This window comes from Dipodomys spectabilis, unplaced genomic scaffold (genome assembly GCF_019054845.1).
Source record: "Dipodomys spectabilis isolate Male_0828 unplaced genomic scaffold, ASM1905484v1 ptg000197l, whole genome shotgun sequence".
NCBI classification, from domain to species: Eukaryota; Metazoa; Chordata; class Mammalia; order Rodentia; family Heteromyidae; genus Dipodomys; species Dipodomys spectabilis.
Genome location: NW_024870874.1, coordinates 15638034 through 15664194, shown reverse-complemented (window position 1 = coordinate 15664194; position 26161 = coordinate 15638034). Strand labels below are relative to the sequence as shown.

General features: G+C 48.8%; 2 protein-coding genes across 7 annotated transcripts in view; one reads left to right on the top strand and one right to left on the bottom strand.

Annotated features, from left to right (window-relative positions):
* Tnpo3 (transportin 3) overlaps positions 1–1655 on the top strand; it is an 85671-nt gene extending 84016 nt beyond the window's left edge. Inside the window, exon 23 of the mRNA XM_042696105.1 lies at positions 1377–1655. The gene's annotated coding sequence lies outside the window, so the exon portion shown is untranslated. The remainder of the gene's footprint in view (positions 1–1376) is intronic.
* Irf5 (interferon regulatory factor 5) lies at positions 1392–22722 on the bottom strand. Of its 6 annotated transcripts, XM_042696111.1 has the most exons (10): positions 21769–21864; positions 16809–17017; positions 13883–14072; positions 13435–13499; positions 12951–12984; positions 12558–12794; positions 11976–12368; positions 11771–11889; positions 11462–11572; positions 1392–1630 (listed from the first exon to the last, which is right to left on the bottom strand). In XM_042696111.1, exons 2-10 carry the CDS (start codon positions 17001–17003, stop codon positions 1565–1567), a joined length of 1410 nt encoding a protein of 469 aa, XP_042552045.1. In that variant the 5' UTR covers positions 17004–17017; positions 21769–21864; the 3' UTR covers positions 1392–1564. The 6 variants fall into 6 exon arrangements, with proteins under 6 accessions (XP_042552045.1, XP_042552043.1, XP_042552041.1 ...); XM_042696109.1 differs by lacking the exons at positions 1392–1630; positions 21769–21864 and adding an exon at positions 22287–22722 and having other exon boundaries at positions 10719–11572; XM_042696107.1 differs by lacking the exons at positions 1392–1630; positions 21769–21864 and adding an exon at positions 21982–22064 and having other exon boundaries at positions 10719–11572; positions 16809–17014.
* Positions 22723–26161: the final 3439 nt, after the last annotated feature.

The window sequence follows — 26161 nt, the reverse complement described above, 5'->3', positions numbered from 1 at the left end:
CTAAGTCCTAGATTTAATGATCTAAGGAGCTCATTCTTATCACTTTATAATTTGAATGCTGAAATGCTAGGTTGTGACCAAGGCAAGAGGTACCTAGGAAAGGACTAGTGGCTCCTAATTGTCAGTTTTCTCAAAATGTTTTCTGCCTGGATTCAGAAGAAAAGCAAGAGCTGAGCACCTGTGGCTCACACCTGTAATACTAGGTATTCAGAAGGCTGAGATGTGTGGATCCGGGTCCAAAGCCAGCCTGGGCAGGTTATCTCCACTAAACTACTCCCCTTTCCCCCATTAAAAAAAAAAAAGTGGGGCTGGGAAGGTGGCTCAGTGATAGAGTGCTTGCCTTGCATGCATGAGGCCCTGGTTTGCTTCCTCAGCACCACATAAGCAGAAAAGGCCAGAAGTGGCTCTGAGGCTCAAATGGTAGAGTGCTTGCCTTGAGCTGAAGAGCTGAGGAACAGCACCCAGGCCCAGAGTTCACGCCCCACAACTAAAAGAAGTGGAGCTATGACTCAAGTCGTAGAGCACTAGCCTTGAGCAAAAGAATCAGGGACAATACCCAGGGTGGGTAAACTGAGTCATGAGAGTGTAAGCATAAAGAAAGGGCAGAAAGCATACTTAACAGACCAAGAGACTTTTATTTTGGGAGTAAAAACCTAAGAGGGATACTAGAGTCTTCCAGCCAAACTGAAGGGAAAATGGCACACTCTTTTATAGGCTGAGGTGTCCTCATACAGGGGGAGAAGTGGAGGAGCTCTTTGTGCAAGCATCAGGAGAGCCTTATCTTGGGCCACGGTCTGAGAGTTGCCATATCTGCATCAGCAGATGTGTGTCCACTGCAGATGTGACTAGAGTTTCGTAAGGTCAAAGGTCACAGGGTCAGTTGACCACAAGTGTGAGGACTCGGGACATAACAAGCAGTCCATATGGGGAGGGGATTTGCTTTAGAGGAAGAAAGAGAGTTAGTGTTTTAGCTGTTTATTTCAGCAGGGTCAGCTAGAGGGCAATTTTTTGCTTATTTTCCATTATCCCTGAGTTCAAGGCCCAGGACAACCTTCCTCCTGGTTCTGGAGCTTTAACTGCTCAAGGCTAGTACTCCACTACTTAAGCCACAGCTCACTTCTGGTTTTCTTTGTGGTTAATTGAAAATAAGAATCTCACAGATTTTCATGCCCCAGTTGGCTTTGAATCAATCCTCAGATCTCAGCCTCCTGAGTAACTAGGTAGGAGCCACTGGTGCCCCGAGGGATGCCAGTTTCTTGACATAGAATGCACCTTTTTTGCCTGAGCAAGGGTAGAAAGCTCTGCTTTGAGGCTGATACTATAGTCTGCCCACTGTCTTCTGGAGCTGTTATTCACTGTCTTCTCTCTTCGGTCAGGAATGTCTTTTTGAATTAGAAGACAGGAAGAAACAAAACCCAGACTGTGTCCCACAATCAGAAACCTCCGTTGTGGCAGAGGGGCCTTCACTGCCACCAAGGCATCCCTCCAGACAAGGAGAGACTCCAGCCTTCTGAGGCATCCCGAGGAGTTCCTGTTTGGGGTGTGAGGGAAAATCAGTGCGGTTTTAAAGAGATGGCTGCAGCCTGTCCGGCATGATGGGAGGGGAGCTGGTTTCCTGATGAACTTGTTTCTTAAAGGAAAAATAACTAATGAAATAAAAGGGGGGAAAAAGGAAAACTGAAACCAGAACTGAAGCGTTCTCCTGGTAGCAAATGACACACATACACTCATAACCTATAAGGAAGATGAGAATTCAGATGCACTAAATTGCCACAGTTGGAAGTAAAGGGTCAGAGGCATCTCTTAAGATGTTCTGTTTTATCTTCCTCTCTATTCTTCCCTTCCTTCTTTGCCTTTCCTGTGGATAAAGGTATTCCCCCCACTGTTTGTTTTCACCGTTAGTTGTTCAGACAAGCCTATTGTATCATGGTCACATCAGTGATACTCAGGACCTCCTCAGAGTCAAAATTCATATTTAATGTTTAACCCAACCCTGACCCTTTCTGATCTCTAAATTCACTTATAATCCACACAACCTTGTCACCAGCCTTGGGGAAGAAGAGCAAAAATTGTGGTAGGTGGGGAAGGATATAAATGTGTTTTCTGTTTTTTAGGCCTTGTTTTCGTTAGCAACCTGCTCACCTCCAGATAGGAGAGAAAAGAGGGGGCAAAAGAGGATGGGGTATGGAAAAATGTTTACAGGGCCAATTGTGTTTTACTAAAAAGTGTGGGAATCAATTGACTTAGGGGGATGAGGCCAAAGAGGAAGCCCAGAACAGATCTTGATGTTTTAAAGGAGGGTAGTCCTGCACAGCCATTAGATATGAGGGCCCTGTTCTGTCTGCTGTTTTAGCCATCTCAAGAACAAATCAACAGCAAAAAAGAAAAGAAAAAAAAAAAAGAAATAAACCATTTTTAAAATTTAATCAGTGTTTGTTTTTACTTCCATTCACTGCCTCTTGCACTGGAATGGTGCAGCTAGACCAGTTAACAACCTTGGTTGGTACCCAGCAGACACAGAGTGTGGGACTTTTTTGTTTTGTTTTGTTCTTGGCAATGCTGGGGACAGAACCTAGGGCCTTGTGTGTGCCAGGCAAGCACTCTACCACTGAGTTACCTTCCAGTCCTTTGGTACAGAGTTTTAAAGGCCTACCCTATACCATAGACCCTTTGGGAATTGTTTGTGCTGCATCTTTTCTTCTAGCTTACTCTAAAACTCCTCATGCTATATTTTACTCTTTCTTCCACTTCAGTGGTCACTCCATAACAAACAGATGTGTGCCATCACAGTCTAGGGAATACAATGGAATTGTTCCAAGGGCAGAGTTACTGTCTTACACACACACATATACACATATATGAATATATGCATAAGTATGTACACATGTAAATATCAGCTGCGTTAGGAAGTATAGCTGACAATAATAAACACATTTGAAGGTATATAATTTGAGGGGATTACATGCATGAGACCAGTGCATAGAAGTTTCACTGAGCCCCAGGTGACCCTCCTTCCCATCCTTCCCTCCCTGTCGTCAAGTAACTGCTGATCTGTTTTGTGCCACTGTTGATGCATTTGTATTTTTGAGAATTTTATATAAATGGGATCAAACATGTTATAATTGGGTTTTGACTGCTGAGCCAAACAATATTTGCAGTCAGTGAGACAAGCCTTCTAATGTAACTAACATAGGTAATATTCAGGGGGTTACTATCTAGAGGCATTACAAGGAGAACAGAAAACTTGAACACAGAAGAATGTTTAGAATGAGATGAGATACAGGTAGTCAGCACACTACGCCTGCCTGCCGTGTCTCTGCTATTCTGTTTAAACAATAAAACCTTTAAGCCTAATCTAACTCTGAGTCCCTGAAATAACCATTTGGCTTTGTTCTACTTAAGAAATTTAGCTTTTAAAAAAAAAAAAAGGAGCCAGGCATCAATGGCTCATGCTTGTAATCCTACCTACTCAGGAGACTGAGATCTGAGGATCACAGTTCAAAGCCAGCACAGGCAGGAAAGTCCATGAGACTCTTATCTACAATAAACCACTAGAAAACCGGAAGTGGCACTGAGGCTCAAGTGGGTAGAGTGCTAGCCGTGAGCTGAAGAGCTAAGGGACAGTGTCCAGGCCCAGAGTTCAAGCCCCATTTCTGACCAAAAAACAAAACAGGAAATTATCTAAGATTGCAAAACATAAGGAAAGCTTAATTCAACCCTTCCTGGCCACTGAGTAATAGCATATGATATGGAACACACTTCATGTCAGGAACATCTCTATAGCTCTAGCTTTGAAAGTTGAACCCTAACTTTTAGAACCTCACTGCTGTAATCCAGAAAGTTATTTTTTCCACATTAAAACCAGTACAGTTTTATTTTTAAAGTTTATGCATGGTCTAAAATAAAGCATCTCTGTGGCCACAGTATGATCACTGGTCGTGATACAGTCTTACCACTTTGTTTCTTCTATGCTATTGTCCAGTCTATTGGGAGTAGAATGTCTTCTATGCATGCATGTCAGCCAGCTGCACCTGAACTTTTTAGACAGTAGGATACGTGCTTTCAAGTGCATCAATTGAATATACTATGTCTACCATGTATAGTTGTTGAGTGAGTAATTTTATAGAGGTGAGCACCCAAGATCCAGAGAAGTTAAAAAATCCAAGATTTTATTCAATAAGATACACTTGATTTGGAGGATATATTTGAATATATGACCAGTAAATAATCATATTTTTAGAAGATAATTTCCAAGAAAGTACCTAGAGCAAAAAAAAAAAAAAGCAGTTGTCTTCTACTCAGACTGAAAATAGGGTATGTTCTTGATTTTGAAAAGCTGAATAAAAACTCTTGAGCTAAAGGAATATCTCACTGGATACTGGATGAACTTGGGGAAATAAAGAGTTCTTGGGAAGGGAAAGGGAACTTCAAGGTTCCATTGGCAGGGCCACAGCAGCAATGGATTTACTTTAAAATGCCAGCATAGGGCACCAGAGCTGACAAAGGCTACTAGTAGGAGAAATCCTGGCAGAGCTTTGAAGCGATTTGGTGTCCGAACATGACATGGTACTGTCTTTAACGCTACAGCAGGCTACTGCAACACAGAAAGTGACAGCCAGTGCCAGTGGCTCACGCCTGTAATCCTAGCTACTCAGGAGGCTGAGATCTGAGGATTATGGTTTGAAGCCAGCCCAAGAAGAAAAGTCCCTGTGAGACTCTTAATGTAATTAACCACTCAAAAGCCAGAAGTAGAGCTGTAGTTCAATGTGGTAGAATGTAATCCTCGAGCAAAAGAGCTCAGGGATGGCACCCAGGCCTTGAATTCAAACCCCCCCCCCCCCCCAACCAACCAAAAAAAAAAAAAATGACAAGTTTTTTGTTGTGTGAGAGTCAAAAAGGGGCTGGGAGTGTGGCTTAGTGGTAGAGTGCTTGCCTGGCATGCATGAAACCCTGGGTTTGATTCTTCAGTACCACATAAACAACAAAATAAAAGCCAGAAGTGGCGCTGTGGCTTAAGCAGTAGAGTGCCAGCCTCGAGCAAAAGAAGCTCAGGGACAGCACCTAGGCCCTGAGTTCAAAGCTCAGGACTGGCCCCCCCCAAAAAACAGGCTCATGCCTGTAATCTTAGCTACTCAGGAGGCTAAGATTTGAGGGTCTTAGTTCAAAGCCAACCCAGGCAGGAAAGTGTGAGACTTTGATCTGCAATAAACCACCAGAAAACCAGAAAGTGGCACTGTGGTTCAAGTGGTAGAATGCTTGCCTTGAGCTGAAGAACTGAGGGACAGTACCCAGGCCCAGAGTGCAAGCCCTACCACCGACCAAAAAATAAAAATAAAAAATAAGTAAAAACCTCAGAGCAAAGCTGGGTGCCAGTGGCTCATGCTTGTAATTCTAGCTACTTAGGAGGCTAAAATCTGGGGATTGCAGTTTGAAGCCACCCCAGACAGAAAAGTCTGAGATTCATCTCCACTAAAACTACCCAAGGAAAGTCAGAAGTGGAGCTGTTGTGGCTCAGGTTGTAGAGCGCTAGTCTTGAGCAAAAAAGCTCAAGCTTAGCCGGGCGCTGGTGGCTCACGCCTGTAATCCTAGCTACTCAGGAGGCTGAGATCTGAGGATAGCGGTTCAAAGCCAGCCTGGGCAGGAGAGACCTTGAGACTCCTATCTCCAATAAACCACCAGAAAACCGGAAGTGGCGCTGTAGCTCAAGTGGTAGAGCGCTCGCCTTGAGCTGAAGAGCTGAGGGACAGCGCCCAGGCCCAGAGTTCAAGCCCCACAACCGACAAAAAAAAAAGCTCAAGCTCACTCACAGCACCCAGGCCCTGTTTCAAGCCCCAGGACCAGTGGCAGGGAGGGGAGCAGGGGCGGCAGGGAATCAAGAATGAATTTTGTCAGTGGCCACATTGATAGGGTTTTTTTAACCTTCCATTTATCTTCAGTTTCCTGCTCTACCTGGCATCAAGGTTGCAGATTCAGATGCCCCCAAGAAAGAGGCAAGTAATTAAGGGAGTGAAGCAGATTGGAAGAGGAACAGTTAAAATATAAAAAAGAAATCAAACTTCACAGGCTAGTGGGATAGTGTGGGAGGGAGGGCCCCCCCCCCACACACACATAAATACATGGCTAAAAGTCATGTCCATGGTGCATGCCAGAAATCATAATAGCTACTTTAGAGACTTGAGAATCACATCGAATTTGAAGCCAGCCAGGGCAGACATCCTAAGATTCTATCCAATTAACCAGCAAAAAGCCAGAAGTGGAGATGTGGCTCAAGTGGTAGAGAGCCTTGAGGCCAAGTTCAAGCCCAAGTACTGGCACACACACTAAAATGAACTGTACACAAGAACTATGGTCTAGCTGGCAAAGTACATGAGAAAATAGAATTGTGGTCTAATTGGCAAAGTACATGAGAATATACAGGTTACAATTCTGAACCCTACTATATATGAGTATAGAATAGAGCAGTGGAACTACCTCAGCCAAGTGGTCAAAGAAGACATCAGATAAATCCAAGAGGGATTCTAAAAAGGCCTGACAAGTACTGAAGACCTTCAATATTATCAGACATAAGAAAAGCTAGAAACTGCCTTGGATGACATCCTGGAACAAAAGACAGTAAAAATAATGAAATCTGAGGAAAGTAGGGAGCTTAGTAACTACATGCCCATATTCTTAATTAGCTGTACCAAAATGTGCTGTAGTAAACTGGGTACCAGTGACTCATACCTGTAATCCTAGCTACTCAGGAGGTCACAGTTCAAAGCCAGCCCAGGCAGGACAGTCTGTGTGACTTTCATCTCCAATTAACCACCAGAAAACCCAAAGTGGCACTGTGGCTCAAGTGGTAGAGCTCTCGCCTTGAGCTAAAGAGCTGAGGGACAGCGCCCAGGCCCAGAGTTTAGGCCTCGTGACTGGCCAAAAAAAAAGAAAAGAAAAATGCTGTAGTAATATATTAGCAATTAAGGCCAGGCACTGGTAGCTCACATCTGTAATCTTACTATTCAGAAGGAGAGAGGATTGTGGTTCAAGTGGTAGAGCGTTAATCTTGAACAAAAAGCAAAGGATAGCACCCAGACCCTGAGTTTAAACTCAATACCAGCACCAAAAAGAAATAGCAACTGGGAAAATGGTGTGGGCCATCCGAGAACTTTTTTTTCTTTTTTTTTTGTCAGTCCTGGGGCTTCAACTCAGGGCCTGGGCGCTATCCCTGAGCTGCTTTTGCTTAAGGCTAGCATTCTGCAACTTCCAGCCTTTTCTGTTTATGTGGTAGGGAGGAATTGAATCCAGGGCTTCATGCATGCCAGGCAAGCACTCTACCACTAAGCCACCTCCCCAGCCCATACAAGAACTCTTAATTTAGCAACTCTCCCAAAATTTTCTCTCTCCCTTCCCTCCTTCCCTCCCTCCCTCCCTCTTCTCTTCTCTTCTCTGCCTCCTCTCTCCCTCTCCTTCCTCTTTCCTCCCTCACCTCTCTCCTCCCTCCCTCCTCTCCTACCTCCTCTCTCCTCTCTCCTCCCTCTCTCTTTCTCTTTCTTTCTTTTTTTTTTTTGGGGGTCCAGTCATGGGGCCTGAACTCTGGGCCTGGGCTCTGTCCCTCAGCTCTTCAGCTCAAGGCTAGCACTCTACCACTTGAGCCACAGCGCCACTCCCGGCTTTTTTCTTTTTGCTTATGTGGTGCTGAGGAATCGAACCCAGGGCCTCAGGCATGCAAGGCAAGCGCTCTACCACTGAGCCACCTTCCCAGCCCCTCTCTTTCTCTTTCTCTCCTCTCTCTCTCTCTCTCTCTCTGTATATATATATATATATATATATATATATATATATATATATATTTGTAGGGCTTAAACTCTGAGCCTGGGCACTGTCCCTGAGCTCTTCAGCATTCTACCACTTGGGCCACAGCGCCACTTCTGGTTTCCTGGTGGCTTATTGGAGATAAGAGCCTGAGCTGGCTTTGAACCGTGCTCCTCAGATCTCAGCCTCCTGAGTAGCTAGGATTACAGGCATGAGCCACCGACACTCAGCTCCTAAAATTCTTTTTTGATACAGGTTCTTACTGTAGCCAACGCTGACCTAGAATCTTTCTCCCTCACCTTATCAAGTGCTTGGAATATAGGCATCATGTACCCCCATACCCAGCTTTAATTATTTTTATTGATTTATTTTTATTGTCTTGGTAGGGCTGGAGATCCATATTAGCCAAGCACAGAATCTGTGCTACATCTCCAACGATGTTTAGGTTTTTTGTTTGTTTGTTTAACCAAGTAAACATGCCACTTAATCATATGAAAAACTTTTCAGCCTTGCTCATGAGAGATTGTCAAAAATCCAGTTGACAATGTGCTACAATGTACTTTATGGAAGAGAGTGTGGGGAAACAAGAAGCAAGTTGTTCTTATACATTTATCTAGCAAAACTATATACTTAATATATATCTTTTGGCCCAGAAACCCAAATTTTAGAATTAGATTCCAAAGTTAACTGACAATAACAGTGGAGACTCAACTCACTAACTGTTCATCAAATCAAAAACATGACTCTAATCAAATATCTGTAATATGGAGGCTAGATCTAAACATTTTAAAGAAATATAGGAGGCAAAAATACATTAACAGAGATACAATAAAAAAAACAATGCTGAACTGGATGTTGGTGGCTCATGCCTGTAATCCTAGCTACTTAGGAGGCTGAGATGGGAGGATTGTGGTTTGAAGGCAACCCCAGGCAGAAAAGTCCCAGCGAGATTCTATCTCCAATTAGCCACTCAAAAACAAAAATTGGAAGTGGTGCTATGGCTCAAGTGGTAAAGCACTAGCCTTGAACACTGGCTCAGGGACAGTGCCCAGGCCCTGAGTTTAAGCCCCACAACCAACAACAATTTTTAAAATGCTGTTTCTTCAAATTGGAAGGGAATAAATTTCAATTACATTTATATATATATATATATATATATATTTTTTTTTTTTTTTTTTGTCGGTTGTGGGGCTTGAACTCTGGGCCTGGGCACTGTCCCTCAGCTCTTCAGCTCAAGGCGAGCGCTCTACCACTTGAGCTACAGCACCACTTCCGGTTTTCTGGTGGTTTATTGGAGATAGGAGTCTCACGGTCTCTCCTGCCTGGGCTGGCTTTGAACCGCGATCCTCAGATCTCAGCCTCCTGAGTAGCTAGGATTACAGGCGTGAGCCATCAGCGCCCGGCCACATTTATATATATTTTATCAAGTATTTTAGATTAAAAAAAAAACAGGAACAGGGGGAGTAGCTCAGTAGTGTCTGTTTAACGTTTGTGAGATGGGCTGGGAAGGTGGCTCAGTGGTAGAGTGTTTGCCTTGCATGCATGAGGCTCTGGGTTCGATTCCTCAGCACCACATAAGCAGAAAAAGCCAGAAGTGGTGCTGTGGCTCAAGTGGTAGAGTGCTAGCCTTCAGCTGAAGAGCTGAGGGACAGCATCTGGGCCCAGAGTTCAGGCCCCACGACCGGAAAAAAAAAGAAAAAATTGTGAGACACTAGGTTCAATTTCCAATACCACAAGAAAAACATCTTTGAGATACATGCTGAATATTTGTACATTATTCTAGAATTTGCTTCAAAATCCTAGGGTATGGATAGAAGTATGGATGCGGATGTCAATGAGAAAGATGATAAATTGGGGGCTGGGAAGGTGGCTCAGTGGTAGAGCGCTTGCCTTGCATGCCTGAGCCTTGGGTTTGATTCCTCAGCACCACATAAGCAAAAAGAAAAAAGCTGGAAGTGGCGCTGTGGCTCAAGTGGTAGAGTTCTAGCCTTGAGCTGAAGAGCTGAGGGACAGCGCCCAGGCCCAGAGTTCAGGCCCCATGATCGGACCCAAAAAAAAAAATGATAAATTGAAATCATTGACATTACAGGGAATTGTATAGCATTCTCCCTATTGTCATTAATGTTTAAAATCGTCTATATTAAGATAAAACAACAGTTGCTCAGGACAAAAAATTAGACCTATGAGCCAGGTTCGTTTGATGAGCTAGCTATTTGTGAGCAGTGTTCTAATTTAGTGGCACATGAATATACATGGAGATAATAGATTATAGTAGTCCCAAAATGTAGCTAGAATCCTAGCATTCCTTTTTTTTTTTTACCATTTTCTATGGGAAAGTTGATTTGAGCTGTTTAGACTGCATAACCAATATTCTATACCCTTGCCTTAGCTCTCTTCCTTCAGGAAGCAAAGCCAATCAAGTGATTATGGAGGCCCAGCTGACTCACTAGCTGGAAGGGAGGCCCCAGCCAGAGGGCTTGCATCTGAAAGAGAGTCTGATATAACAACATGGGAGCCACTGACCCTGGGAAAAATAAAGAAACAGCTAGGCCTGCTTTTAGCATTTATTAATTCTAGCAACTCAGGATGCTGAGGAAAGAGGATCCTTGGTTGAAGTCCAGGTCGGCAGACAAATTGAAGAAATTCTACCTCCAATTAACAACAAAAGCAGGAAGTGGTAGTGTGGCTTAAGTTGTAGAACATGAGCCTTGAATGGAAGAAGTTAAGCAAGAGCGGGCTGAGAAGGTGGCTCAGTGGTAGAGTGCTTGCCTTGCATGCATGAGGCCCTGGGTTCGATTCCTCAGCACCACATAAGCAAAAAGAAAAAAGCCGGAAGTGGCGCTGTGGCTCAAGTGGTAGAGCGCTAGCCTTGAGCTGAAGAGCTGAGGGACAGCACCCAGGCCCAGAGTTCAGGTTCCACGACCGGACCCAAAAAAAAAAAAAAAAAAAAGATAAGCAAGAGCATAAGGATCTGAGTTCATGCCCCAGTATCAGCAGAAAAAACATACTAATTTTAAAGCTACATAAAATTCTTTGTACTCCATTTTCTTAGACTGAAGAAGGGGGTTAGGTACTGGCCTTGTCTGCTAATATTTAAAGGCTCAGAGCCATCTCAGAGGAAGAAAGGTATGGAAGCAAGACTCAAACTAAGAAACCTCTAAATCAGGCCTATACTCTACAGAAACCCTATTGGCAGGACGTGGCCCACTCCTTGGCTCTTTTTGCCAGAGGCAATAGGGCAATAGTAAGTATGGGCCATTCAGGATTTACCCTGTATAATCAGGCCCAGTGTTGGGGCACTCTTTGCTCACTGCGGATACTGGCTGAGTTTCTCCAAAGCACAGGGGAAGCCAGCCTAAGGAAGATAGAACTGTTAGAACAAAGATTTTCAGGAACAGCAAGCCTCTTTATCCTTGGCCCAAATCCACTTCCAGGAGATCCAAAGGTAGGACCTGATAGCCAGCCAGGCCGGCGGGGCTGCCACATTGCTCTTTCAGTCCATACAGCTGCCCAGGAAGACAGCCAGCCACTCTCACTATTGCATGCCAACTGAGTGCATGGGCCAGGGGCCCTGGCCAGCACCAAGCCCTGCCACAGGAGGTGCCTGGGCTGCAGGCTGCAACCCCTGCTGGGACTGCCAGATGTGATGGAGCTCTTTGAATTGTTCTACCATATGGTCTTTGAGGTCTGGGTTTGAGATTTGTAGCCGGATGCTGTCAGCAGACCAAGAAAGCTCCCCTGAGAACATCTCGAGTAGCAACCGAGCTGCCACAGGCACCACCTGTGGGGAAAAGAGGAGACAGAACAGAGAATTGGCAGGTCCCCCAGATCTAATGGTGCCTGAAGGTATCCACCAGGGGCAGGTGGTAGATTGCCACTGCCAACCCTAAGCCTTGGTTATCCTCACTGCCCAGAAGTGCCTACTCTCCACTCTGGACCAAGGACCCAGCTTTCAAGCAGAGAGGGGCTGGGGACACACCTGTACAGTAATAAGCTTCTTCTCCCGGGGCTTGCGGTCAGGCCACTCCTCCCCAAAGCAGAAGAAAATCTCGAAAGGCGGTGGAGCGTTGGTCTGGCCCTTCTGGAACAGGATGAGCTCTGCATCAAGATCAAGGCCTCTAGTCAGAGGCTAGAACTGTGTTCTAGGCAAAAGGTGGCCGGGAGGAGCATGATGTGAGGCTCACCATTAAGAAACTGCTCCAGGCTGAAAAGCTTAGTCTTGACCTCTCTCTGGATGGGGTTGGGGCACAAGTCATGGGCTGCAGCGCAGGGCCCACTCCAGAACACCTTGCACTGGCACAGGCGGATGGCATATAGGTCCTGGCCCTGCAGCTGGAGGATGAGGCCCCGGTCCAGGACATCTAGCAGCTGGTTTGTATAAAAACGCTGCTTGTCACTGGGGATATCTTCGGGGCTAGGGAAGCGCACTTGCTCCAGGGTCACAGGGCCAAAGAGTTCCACTTGCTCCTGGGTGGCCTCCAGCTGGCTGTAGAAGAGGCGACAGCCCTGTGGGTTGCTGATGGTGAGGGCTCGAGGTGGCCGCCCTCGGTACTGGAACTTGATCTCCAGGTCTGTCACTGTGGGGCAGAGAAGCAGGTTACAAAGCCCCATAGCTTGCTTTCTTCAGCCATATGGCAGCCGCCCCAGTTCCCCCTCTCAGGGAAGACTGACACAAGGCTTGTTCTCCACCACCCTTGGCCTTTCTTGAAACCCTGCCCCACATTCTATTTTATTCCCCCGCCCTCCAGCCCTCTCAGCCCACTTACAAGGCAGCATGTGGGGGCTAATCAGCAGGTCAGGCAGGAGTTGTTCACTCATTGCAGGTGTACTGTCAGCCAAGGACTCTGGGAGAAGCTGCCCAAAGCCAGCAGGAATGCCAGGGGGAGGGGCTGGGCAGCTGGGGTCTGGGTCAGGGGGACACAGCCCAACAGGTGGCTGGAGAGCAGGTGGCCATTTGATATCTTTGGGTAAGGCTGCCATGGAAGGAGCGGGCTGCACTGCTTCTGTGGAGGGTGGAGTGACACAACTGGTACTGGTACTGGTACTGCCCCCAGGGTCCAGCACCTCCCAACTGACACCCCCCAGCCTCCCCTGGGTATTATGGTACCTGTTACTTCTTAAGCTAGATCACCCCCAACCCCACCACCTCCCAGCCCTACCTGTGATGTTCAGGCTTGGTAACATCCTCTGGAGCTGAAAGGGAAACAGGAGGGAAGGGAGGACAGGTTACAAATGGATCACGTGTTAAAGACAATTCCCTCAGCTCCAGCTCCACCAGGCCAGACCCTGCCTCCCATCCCAGTGTTGCCATCCCGGCAGAATGAAAACTCTGCTTCCTCATTTGCCTTCTGCAGATAGCAGTACCTGTAAGCCCGATAGCATGAGGGTCAGTCAGTCTGACAATGTATGACCCACTATGTAACAACCAAGTCCCAGGGAAGGGCTAAAGTGTGTACTCTTCCTATCCTTCAGAATCCCAAAAGAGGACAACCCCCAAAAAAGAGGTATAGAGAACAGTGGGATCCAGACAAGGAGACTACTCAGGGTGGGCTAGTAGAGACTACCAGGGCCAGCCTGTGTCAGTGGCCAGGGCAGGCAAGCTCAGGTAAGTATGGTCCTCTCCCCACTCCCTGCCCCATGTACCTCTTCCTCTTCGTCCTCTTCCTCCTCTCCTGCACACCGAGAGTAATCCTCAGTGGGCTGGGACTCTGTACAGAAAGGGAAAGAAAAGCAGGACAGGAAAGGAATCAGTGATGAAGCAGGAGCCAGGCCAGTCCAGGGTTCTATCTTGGGCAACTAAAAGCTTTCCCAGTACTTCAGATGGAGTTATTGCCCTTCTCAAAGCTTCCTGAACATAAGGTGAGGTTAAGGTCACCATTTCTAAGAAGCAGTAAGAACCTCTCCTAAAACCCAGGACAAGGGCAAGGGGAGGAAGCATCCAAGGCCCAGACTCCATTCCCAGCAGTTTCTGGGAGTCCTGGGATAATGATTTCGCAGAGCCCCAGCAGTCATTCTCTGGACAACTGTTAATGCTGTAACTTCCTGCGCCCAGGAGGTCACAGCACCACCTCCCAGGGGCTGGGCATGATACCTGTGGGGGCAGGCCCATTGGAGCAGACCTCGTAGATCTTATAGGGCTGAGGTGGCATGTCCCGGGGCCCATCATAGATGAGTTGGAAGTCACGGCTCTTGTTGAGGGCACAGCGCAGGTTGGCCTTCCACTTGGCTGGATCAGCCTCATCCACTCCCTCGGTGTATTTTCCCGTTTCCTTAGCCCAGGCCTGCAGTAGGAAGAAAAGACAGCTGGTCACAGAGAAAGCTTCACCCCTCATCAAGGCCTCAGCCAACCTCTGGTCCTACAGGCATTGTTGCTGAGACACCAGCAGTAGACAGAGCCTCGCTGAGCTGAGAGCCACGTGAAGAGGATAAGACCCAGCCTTCTTCAGCCGTCAGGGCTCAAACCAGCTCACTGATACCTGTGTGCCTTGTGGGCATCTGCAGCGCTGCAGATGAGGTACAATCTCTCTTTTTTTTTTATTGTAAAGATACTGTACAGAGGGTTACAGTTACATGAGTGAGGTAATGAGTACACTTCCTCTTGAACATTGTTACCCCCTCCATGTTTTCCCCCTACCATCCCCTCCCTCCCTCCCTTCCCCGAGGTTCTTTTTTTTTTTTTTTTTTGATTGTGATTAAGTGATTACTTAATTTCTGGAAATTCACAGTATTGTGGAATAATGATGCTCATTTAAAGTCACAAGTTCATTCTAACTTTCCTGAAGCAAATTGTCTATCACAGTCTGTAACATATAACGGTGTTTACATTGTTATATACCATATATGTGATCAGCAGCATGGGGATATTTAGTAGTGGTTCAACCAGATGAATGGGAGTTCTTTGTTTCTTAAGTGAGGTACAATCTCTTAAGGACAATGAACAACTACCTTTAGGGAGGTAGATAAGGGCTTATGATCTGGAGCCAGGCTGGTTTTGTTGTTGTTTTTCGGTCATGGGGCCTGAACTCTGGGTCTGGGCACTGTCCCTCAACTCTTCAGCTCAAGGCTAGCACTTTACCACTTGAGCCACAGCACCACTTCTGGCGTTTTTCTGCTTATATGGAGCTGAGGAATCAAACCCAGGGCCTCATGCATGCAAGGCAAGCACTCTACCACTGAGCCACCTTCCCAGCTCTGGGTTCGTAGATGGAATGTGCCAGCTACATACTGGTCATGTCACTACCTCCTCCTCACTGTACCTATTTACAAGGTGGCAGTGGGAACTCAAAGGGTCAATGCCAATAGAACACTCAAAAGAGCAGGCTGGGTGTCTCAGCTATTACCATGATGATGATGATGATGATGGTGATGGTGATGGTGATGGTGATGATGATGATGATGTTTAGGATGGAATGCAGAGCTTTGTATTTCCTATCATTATTATTTTGGATGCCAATTTGGGAATGTCAGGAATGCAAATGTTTCTACCCTTTAACCTAGCTCTATGTATATGTGTATGTGTGTGTGTGTGTGCGTGCACATGTGTATGTGCGCACGTGCACATGTACACAGGCATGCACACACATGCACTGGAACTGGGGCTTGAACTCAGGACCTGGGCACTGTCCCTTAGCATTTTTTTCTACTCAACACTGGCACTCTACAACTTAAGCCACACCTCCACGTCCAGCTTTTTTGTGGCTAATTAGAAATAGAGTCTCATAGGCTTTCCTGACCTGGCTGGCTTTGAACCACAATCCTCAGCTAGGATTACAGGTGTAAACCACCAGCTAACCTATTTGATTTCTGTAAAATTAAAAAAAAAAAAAAGTTTTCACATACAGATTATTTTATTGCAGTACCATTTGTAAAAGTAAAAGATCCCAAATACCCAATGTCCATTTGGGTGAGGCGGGGTGGGGGTGGGGAGGCTGGTTAAATTATGGCAAACTCATAGAATGGAACATGTAGGAGGAAAAAAGGACTGAGTTTTTCATATACTGACATGCAATCTACAAGAAATATGAAGTGTACAGAGAGTGTTATACCACTAGAATTTTGTGAGAAGTGGGGAAAGAATAGGTATTTACTTATATATGCACAAAAAAATGGCTCAGGAAGGATAAATAAGACCCTCGTTACACTGCAGCCTCTAGAAAGGGGCAGGTGGCTCTAGACAGGTGAGGAGGAGATTGTTTGCTGTAAATAATTTCACATCTTTTAATTTATTGATTTCTATACTGGAGGTTGAACTCAGGACCTCATGCTCTTGCTTGGCTTTTTCAATCAAGGCTAGTGCTTTCCAGTTGAGCAATACCTCTACTTGCAGCTTTGCTGTTTAACTGTGTACCCACCCTGACTTCAAACTGGAATTCTTAGATCTCAGCCTCCTGAGTAATTAGGATTACAGGCAAGAGCCACCAGCATCCAGCACACCTCTTACTTTTTAATTGAGTGACTATGTTATCTATTTAAAAATAAGAAATGGTTTTGAATAAAAAGTTTAAAAAGGGTCAAGGGCCAAGAGAGTTATTCTGTTGCAAGTATATGCCTATCTGAAAATATGTATATAAAGTTTTCAAAGCAAACGTTCTGTTTGGCCCTGCAAATTTAAACTGTAGGTGGTAGTCCCAAAGAAATCATTTAAAACAAATAAAGGGTAGGAGTTAGGAGAGAGTGCATGGTGGAATAGTAAACAGTCATTAAAGCAACATGGAAGCCAGGCACTGGTGGCTCACGCCTGTAATCCTAGCTACTCAGGAGGCTGAGATCTGAGGATCTCCATTCAAACCCAGCTTAGGCAGGAAAGTCTCTGATACTTTTTCTTTTGGTGCTGATCCTGGGGCTGGAACTCAGGGCCTAGGCACTGTCCTGAGCATTTTTTTTGCTCAAAGCTAGCATTCTACCAAGCTTGGTAGCTGGGAGAGTGACTAGCCTCCAGGAAATGTGTGGACATGTGTGTCCCTCTTCTGGGGATGAAATGCCTCAGAGATCCAGGCAGCACTCTGTCTAAGGCTTACCTTGAAGATGGTGTTGTCTCCATCCTGGCTTGGGCCGTGCCTTGTGGCATGGCGCCAGGGGATGTAGAAGAATTTCCTTTCCCCATTGACCCACTGTAGCCCTGGGTACTGGCAGCTGTTCACCTGGGCCACCAGCCAGGGCTTCAGCCGCACACGGCGGGGTGGTGGGGGAACCCCAGGGGCCGGCTGGTTCATGGCCACACGATCTGCTGAAGGAAGCAAGATAGAGCTCACTGCCCTGGCATGAAGGGCCAAGAGAAACAGTCTCTCCTATCTATCCAGGTGCTCAAAGCCACATGTCCAGCCGGGGACCAGAGGCTCACAACTGTTATCCTAGCTACTCAGGAGGCTGAGATCTGAGGACTGCTGTTCAAAGCCATCCCAGGCAGGAAAGTCCAAGAAACTCTTATCTCCAATGAACCACCAGAAAACTAGAAGTGGCGCTGTGGCTCAAGTGGTAGAGCGCTCGCCTTGAGCCTGAAGAGCTGAGGGACAGCTCCCATGCTCAGAGTTCAAGCCCCACGACTGACCAAAAAAAAAAAAAAAAAAGCCACATGTCCTTTTTAACTCTCAGCTTTCTTGTCACTGAGTGTCACTGAGTCTGTGCTTTGTGTTGGGGAGGGAATGTCGTCACTGGTGGATGTCTTGGGCACCCTTCTTCAGTGCCCTTTACCAGGCTGCTGCTAACATCACTGAGCTTTGCTTCCTTCAGTCACCACTAGCTGTCTCACTCTGAGAGGCGGCCCAGAGCCAGGGAGGGCCCAGCTAGGAGGGAAGCCTGGATCCCTGGCATTAAGGCCAAGAGTAAAGCTCCTGTGCTATCAGATGTGTCTCCCAGCACGAACTCATCTTGTTCCTGCTCAACTTTTCCCTCCATTTTTCTCACTTTTCTTCCCTTGAGAAGGCCCTGGAATCTATAGACAAATCCTCTTTAAAAAAAAAGATTCCATCTAGTTGGGTGCTGTTAGCTCATGCCTGTAATCCTAGCTATTCAGGAGGCTGAGATCTGAGGATTGTGGTTCAAAGCCAGCTGGGGCAGGAAAAGTCCCCAGGAGACTCTTATCTCCAACAAATTACTCAGAAAAAGCAGGAAGTGGCATTATGGCTCACGTGGTAGAGCCTTGAGTATAGAGTCTCTCATGGACAGGGCCCAGGCTCTGAGTTCAAGCCCCAGGACAGACAATAATAATAATAATAATAATAATAATTCCATCTTAGGCTTCTAGGAAACCTAGCCTTAGACAAAAGGAGAATAGGCAAATAAAGCATGTTTCTACATCTACTTCTCAGGTTGAGCTTTGATTCTAGATTCCCTCGGGGATGAAGTTCTCCCCATTTCCTCCCCCCTCCACACACACCTTTGACCCTTTAGAGAAATCTCATCCATCTCTTAGCAAGGATAGGCTTAGATCTTGCCTCTCTGAGGCTATCAATTTTCTCCTTTCTTATTCCGACCCTTCCTTCCCATATTTATCACACATGACACCTCTAGTGGTTTTCCAACCTGAGCTGCAAATGGATGCTAGAAGTGCACAGGTCTAATGGCTTCCCTTGGGGATGCACCCCTTCCCAGCTCACAGCCTCAGCCTTGCTAGTCACATCAGACACAAGAAACCCCTTACCCTCCCTTCCACCTGCTCATCCTCTCTCCAGACCCAGAACCTGAAACAGGTCACAGTCTGGTCCCCCGATTGTCCCTCCTCATCCTAGGCATGTTCTCTCCTTTTCCAGCGCCCTTGGGCTTTAGCTCTGTGACTCCAGGGTCAGAGACAGAAAGAATCCATCATACCACTTGTCCTCAGAGGAGACTCTGTTGCTCCACAAAAAAGGAACCAGACATTGAACATCTATTTGGGTGTTGTAGCACCAAGCCATGGTTTCCCCTGAAGTTCCCCACCTGGTACTGCTTTAGGTTGTGGCTGCTACAAACCATCTCCAGAATGCCAGTGTCCCTCTACAGGTGTCAGAGTAGTGTCCAGTTCAACGGCCAGACACCCATTAGAGTAAGGCCAGCCTCGTGGAGGGAAGAGGATGTTCCCAGCCCAGCCCCCAGGCCTAAGAAATCAGTGGCTCAGTTCCTCTTTCTGCCCCAGCCTCCACCCTGCCCCAGGGGAAATGAAAATGGCCTAATGGGACTACTCCAAAGCTGACTCACCAAGCCTGTTGAAGAGAGGGAGGGGGATGCAGAGAAAATCCATTAGTGGGTGCCAAGGCCAAATTTCCAACCTGTCAACCTCTAGCCCAACTCCCACATCCCAAGCCTGCTGACAAGCTTAACACTCTTGGTGAGCTCACAGCATTGGGTAGTCTTAGTCTCCCACATTTTTATTCTGTGACTCCCTAAAAGACCTTGGTTAGTCCTAGGATAGAGGGGTGATGGTGGCCAGCAGCATGTAATTCTGGCTGTATGAGGGAGGACGGTAAGAAAGTGTGTTGTTTACAGAGGGGTGGGCAGGTTAGTGGATGAGCCACACACAATCATGCTCACAGCTAGACAGCTGGCCAGAGTGATGTAGCTGAGACCAGAAAGGTCTAAGTAAGGTCCTAGCTGCCAGGACCAAGGAACCAGGGGCCAGTCCAGCTCTCTGGCCCGTGGTGACACTGCTGCTTAATTCAGAGCATGGTTTTGAAATTATTCTTCTGGTCTCAGTGTTAGAAAGTTGCCATCCTTTCAGGGACAGGGTATGAAGAGGGGGCTCCTACCACAAGCCTCACCTCCAGGCGTAAGAGTGTCTACCAGGCCACAGAGGAGCTCTGCTCACAGCCAGTTCCTCCTGGACCTTTCCCTGAGCAGATCCAGGTTTGGCATACATTTCCCATAAGCTTCCTCCCATGCAAGCTTAGATCTCATTCAGACCAATCCTTGTCTGACAGCCCTGAGTTTGTCTATTCACTTCTGCTTTCTCTGGGGTCTGGCGGCTTGGGGTGAGATGTATACAGCCCCAGACCCAGGTTTGTTCATTTGATTCCTGGAAAAAGGGGGAAACAACAGTACTTTCACCACCTTCCGTGGAAATGTTAAAAAAAAAAAAAAAAAAAGGATGAGGGTTGCTGAAGACCTGAGGGAGCTCCTACAAGAGGGTCAAGCAGAAAACCACCCAGCACTTTAGCTCTTGCTGGACAGGGAGACCCCACAGCCCACCCAAAGGCCCTATTAAAGTTTCAGGTGAAACCACACCTGTAATCCTAGCAACTCAGGATACTGAGATCTGAGGATCATGGTATAAAGCCAGCTTTGGCAAGAATGTCTGTGACACTCTTATCTCCAGTGAACTACCAAAAAGCAGGAAGTGGAGCTGTGGCTCAAGTGGTAGGTAGAGCACTAGTCTTGAGCAGTGAAAAGGCTAAGGGACAGTAGACCTGCGTTCAAGCCCCAGTGACAAGTGGATACATAAATAAATAAATAAACAGTCCTAGGCTAGGCCACAGAAACAGAACAGAGGGGCACCAGGGGTAACAAGGGGAAGAAGCTGCAGGAGTGGAGGTAGAGGCCTAGCTTCAGCCCCTGCTGCGTCCTTGTCTGAGGTCTCCCTGCAAACCCCATACCCAGCTCAGAGAACAGACCAAGGGTTCCCTGCAACAAACTTAACTCTCAATCTCTGCTCTCTCCAGGTGAGCTGACACACCCGAGCCCTGGCTCCCTTGAAGTGCAGACAGGCTAAGGCCAGGGAGGCAGGTGTGGCAGGAAAAAGCCTCTCTCTCGGTTTTCTCCCAGGGGAAGGCCAGGGTGCAAGGGAAAACCCCAGAACAGAGCCTTTAGGCAAAAAGGGGGTGACTTCCCGCCACTTCTCTAGTCTGTAGTGGGAAGCCTAAAGAGCAAGGACCTAGACACTCTGATGGCGGATGCGCAGCCCCTCAACCCGCCGCCCCCCCCCACACACACCTGAGCACACACACCTGAGGACCCCCAGCTCTCCGCACCCGTTCAGTTTACTTACCCGAGCTCTGGAACTAGGGCCAAGCTGGACCCCCGCGGCTGACCCGCGGAACGCAGCACGTCCCTTCCACCCCCGGGGCAGCCCCCACCCCGACAGCCCGCCGGGCCATCCCCAGGCCAGACGATGGTTAGTGTCCGGAGGCTGGTGGCGGCCCCGCCCGGCTGTGCCAGGCCAAGGCCGGGGAAAGTCCCCCCCTCCGCCCCCACCCCCGCTCCCGGGGCCCCTAGTCCCGGAGACACCTGTGCGGGGCGGGGCAGAGGTCCTCGCCTCTCCTCCGCCTCGCGGCCTCGCGCGTCCCTGTCCCTCTACTTTTAGGTTCTTCATGGTTTCCTTCTGAAGTTCGGGGCAGGCCGTAAAGCAACCCGTGCAAAGAAGCATTGCACCCCGCGCTTCTTCTCAGCTTCTGGGAACACCGGCGTGTAGTTTCCCACTCTTGCTACGAGTCAGAGCGCCGGGGCGCCTCCGTTCCCCAAACTCTCGGCCCTCTTAATTCCCATCCTTGGCGTTAGGGACCCCGCGAGGGCGACGGCTCGGAGCCTCCACCTCTTACCCCGAGGAGGTGAGGGGTGGCCGGGGACGGGGCAGGATGGGGGAAGCCCCCGAACACAGAGGTCGGGGCCTCGCTCTGCGGTGGCACCACCCGGACTCCTGCCCTGACGCGGGCACTCCTGGTCGTGGGCGACGGGAAGGCGGACGGAGAGACGCGTCCGAGCCCGCTCCGGGGCGCAGCGCCCACCGCGCCAGCCCGGCCTCCGGGGTCCTCGGGGCGCCCGTGGAGGCATGGCGGCGGGTGCCCAGCACCCCAGCTGGCCTGGGCGTGGAAGGCACCTTAGAAGCTGATCCGGCGCGCCCTGCGGCGGGTGCCCACCCGAGCTCGGGCACCAGCCGGGGCTGGGCGCGGACCCCACCGGCGCTCCCGGCAGGGCACTGCGGGGTGCGTGCCACGACTGAGCCGGCAGGGACCGGGGGCGACCCCCACCGCGGGTCTGGCCCTGGAACCGCACGCAGCCCCCGGGACCTACCTGTCCGCGCTGCGCCCGCGCCCGATCGGTGGTGCCGGAGCTGCGGCCCGGCGGCGGGGCCGAGCTGCGCCCTGGCAGAGCTGCGCCTCCCGCGGGTCGCCGAGCCGGGCCGGGCACTTCCGCATCGCGCCGCCCCCGCCCTGGGCCGCGGAGCCCGGGGGCCCGCGCGGCGCCCCGCCCCGCCCCAGAACCACCCTGGGGCTCCGCACCGACCTGGGCACGGCGGACCCGAGCCAAGCACCTGCCCAGGCCCTGGGCCTCCTGGGAGACGCCGAGCTGCGCAGGGGCCTGGACGGACCACAGGGCTCCTTTTGCAATCTGGATCCACAGAACAGTCAGGGACAACTGTCCTCAGCCCCGCGGGGGACCGGGAGCCCCAGGCTTCCTCGGCCCGCGCCCTTTGGAGAGACGGAGATCCGCAGGTCACGCACGGGCATCAATCAGGCCGCGTACCGGGGGGCTTGAGAGGCGCCGGACAGCCTCTGCTACCCTACCTCCGTCTACCCTCACCTACCTACCCGCGCCGCCTACCCTCGCCGCCTGTGCCCCATGGCTCTCCGCTGGGGTTGGGGACCTGGACCTCCCTCCTCCAAGTGCCTGCACGTGAAGATCCTCAGGCTACTGTCCCTTCCTCTGCCTCAACTCACAGATCCCTCCCAGGTCCCATCCTGGCAGGGTCAGCCTGTAGTATTCAGTCCCGCCTCTTCTTCCTCCCACTATCTGGAGAGGTACTTGGCTGTTTGCGATGGTTTGTTGTTGATTATTTTTTTCATTTCCTAAATGAATCTTGCTGCTGGTCTCAGCCTTCACATAACCTATTCCATCTGGAACGTTGTTCGGTTTGAAACCGTGTCAGTATTACCTCCTCTGGGAAGTCTACCTTGATTTCTCTTTCTTTCTAAGTGAGAGTTCTAGGACTCTGGTGGACTCTAGCTTGCAGTAGTAATGTCTAAAGAAAAGTTACACCTTCTTTCGTTTTATATAACAAATAAAATCTATGAATTCTAGATAGTAGTAATGTTTACACTTTAAATTTTAGAATCATATTTTTATTAATAGTATTAAGTAAATCAGATTGAACAGGGCATAAACTCAGAGTCTTGCTTGGCTTTCTTGCTGAGGACTGGCACTCTAACACTTGAGCCATACCTCCACTCTGGCATTTTGCAGGTTAGTGGAGGTCTGGGTGTGGTGGTACACACATACCTGTAATCTCAGCATTTGGGAGGCTGAGGCAGGAGGATCTCTGCTTTGAGGCCAGTCAGGACTATATAATGAGATCTTATCTCAAAACACAAAACCAAATAGAACTTCTCAGGGCTGTAGGTAGAAGGGGCATCAAGATTGAGCTTGCACCTGGCTCTATTGCATTCTGGTTATATAAGCTTAGGTAGACTCTGTTCCGCTCATCCCCTAGTGTCTAAAAGGAAGATGTTGATAGACTTACACTGGCTGGAGTCTCCAGGGATAGGGGCTGTGCAGGACCTCTGCTTTATTCAGGTCCAGTCTTCCCTTGACAAGGAAATTTTGAGCCAAGAACCACCCTGGGCCAGAGCTATGCAGGAGGAGGAGGAAGGAAGAAGCAGTGAGCAGCACTCTGGCTTTACCAAGAACCAAGGCTCCTGGAGCTGTCTTGTGGGTAAAAGCACTAGCAAAGGGGAAGTGCTGCTGGCCTGGCCCCTGAAGTCAATCTCAGTTCCCCTTGCTGGAGTGGGGGACTCCTGGAGCACCAGGAGACTTGATTTGCACAGACCCAGTAGCTTAGCTAACATGAATCCAGGTGTCTCCTACCCAATGGTAAGATGACCCCATCCCCCTACTTCTTCTGGCTGGGGCAACACACCCCAGAATGAGATTGGGGAAGCGGCACCTCCCTGCTTCAGAAGCCAGAGTGTAGAAGGGCAGAGAAGGGAAGCCATGTTACCAGAAGGACAAGACCCCTGCCACCTCTGGAGCAGCTGCCTGCAGTGCAGGCCTGGGAGATGAAGCAGATGCCTTTGCCTTCCAACACTTCCTTTCCACAAAGTCCACTTTCTCAGGCGGGGGCAGTTGACTTCCCCAGGATGGCCTGTTTCTCAGACCTCAGGCCAGAGTTGCTGAGCACTTGTTGGCTGGGTAGGGGTGGGGGGGCGCTCCAGTCCTGGCTCTACTTCTCAGGAATTGGGAGGCTTTGCAAAATTTCTTCTCCTGGGCTTCCCCTTTCCCATCTGTACATTGGTCACCGACACGAGGTCTAAATTCAGCAAATGCTTATTGAGCATCATGCACCTGTCAGCACAGACTGCTAAACAACTATTTTGTTCTGGGTGCAGGGCCTCAAACTTGTAATCCTAGCTACTCAGATGGCTGAGATCTAAGGATTGTGGTTCCAACCCAGGCAGGAAAGTCCATGAGACTCTTATTTCCAATTACCCACCAAAAAGCCAGAAGCTTACATGGTTTTTTTTTTTTTGGAGCTGTGGTTCAAGTGATAGAGCATCAACCCTTGCTGAGTTTAAGCCCCTGTTCACACACGCGCGTGCACACACACACACACACACACACACACACACACACACACACCACGTATTTTGGCTAACCCTACTTGTCCTCCTGTAGTTTCCATTTTGTGGGGTAAGAGAGAAGATAAATGATAATCGGGTGAGGGGCGTGACATAAGCCAACGCTTTTCTTGAGGAGGGAATGGATGGAGGGTTCAGAGCAGAGGCGGGACATCATCTGATGGAGGTTTTAACATGGCCACTCTAGCTCTGTGTAAAATGCACCCAGCAGTTTCTGATGGCTTTGTCACCATCGGTGCCCAGACAATGTAGCTGAAGCTTCCTTTCTGCTTCTTACTAAGTGCTGCCACCTCAGAGCTTTCTGTGGGCGTGGCCTGGAAGTCAATGGCTCAGCCAGCACTGTCACATGGTCCCCTCCAGACCTCAGTCTCCACTGCTGCTAATGTCATCATTCTCTTTCCATGGCCTGTGGTAGGAGGAAGCTGCCCAGACACCCACATGTATCCAGGCCCCACAACCTCTTGAGAAGGAGGGCCGCTTCCCCTTTCTTTGTTGTTCTCCTCTTCTCTTCAATGACAGTCGCTTGTTCTGGCTTTCCCTCCCTTCCCTGGACCTCAGATCCACAGTTCAAGCTGACCTCAAGACCCACAGGAACTCCCAAATCTGTTTCCCTGTCTCATGTAAACACACTCTGGGGATGGAGGGGGTCATTATAATGGGAACTTCTTGGAGGCCTTACCCTCTCTGAGATTTCCACCCCTTACCCCTACCAGACACCTGTTCACCCAGATGCCCGCCCACCCAGACACCCACACCCACAACACAGCACTTGGTCTGATTCAAACCTCCTAGGATCTGCCTAGCTCAGCATTGCCTCAAACCACTTCCCTCCTCATGCCTGGGCTCTATCACGAAGGCCCAGGGCCTCCCTTCCCTCCATAAGGCACCAGGATCTTGGGTGAGGAAGGAAAGAAAGATTAGGAACTCAGCTTTCAGGAGCTTCTGTGATGGGAATGGCTGGCCCCTGCTTTGTGAGGCCAGAGGCCAAGCTGCCTCTACAAGAACCCGCTGAGGACCTCCAATGTCTTTATTCTACAATGAACCTGGCTGAAGCTCAGGCTGCAGGGATCCCCAACCAGGTGCACAAAGACTGCCCATTGCCCATCTTCAGCTGGATTCAAGGAGCCCCAGGCTCCTGGAGCCAGATACATCCCAAACCCCTGCAGCTCAAAACCCAGGATCATCCCGGAGCAGAATATTTGTCCCTTGATGTGGACACTGAGGCAGGAAAGGAGAAGAGACTCAATTCTATCCAGGATGGCAGAGCTGGCCCAAGGACAGGGGATCTACTCAGACGTCTGGGGCTCTGAATGCAGAGGAGATGAGAGGGTACCTCAGAGGGGAGGTCCAGGGAAGGCTGAGACTCCGTAAGAAGTGTTCTTTGCACAGTAAATAGAGAGAGACTTGAGAAATGGGATTACACCAAAGTGAAAAGTTCCTGCACAGCACAGGACATAGTTACTAACCTAGAAAGACAGTCATCATGGAAACTGGCCAACATCAAGAATTTGAACAACATATGCTAGTGGGGTTGTAAGGAAGGAGGGACCATACTGCACTGTTGGTGGAAATGTAAATGAGTACAACCACTGGACAGCAGTCTGGAGCGTCCTCAAAAAACTAAACATAGAGGGAGACACTAGGAGAGAGCGAGGCAAGGGGTATATGGTCCAAAAAGAAATGTACTCTTCACCTGACGTACGGAATTGTAAACCTTCTATATATTACCTTTACAATGACAATTTAAAAAATTTAAAAAGAAGCTACAATGAGAAAAAAAGAGAAAGAAACCTAAGCATAGATCTCCCCCAAGGCTTAGTCATACAACTCCT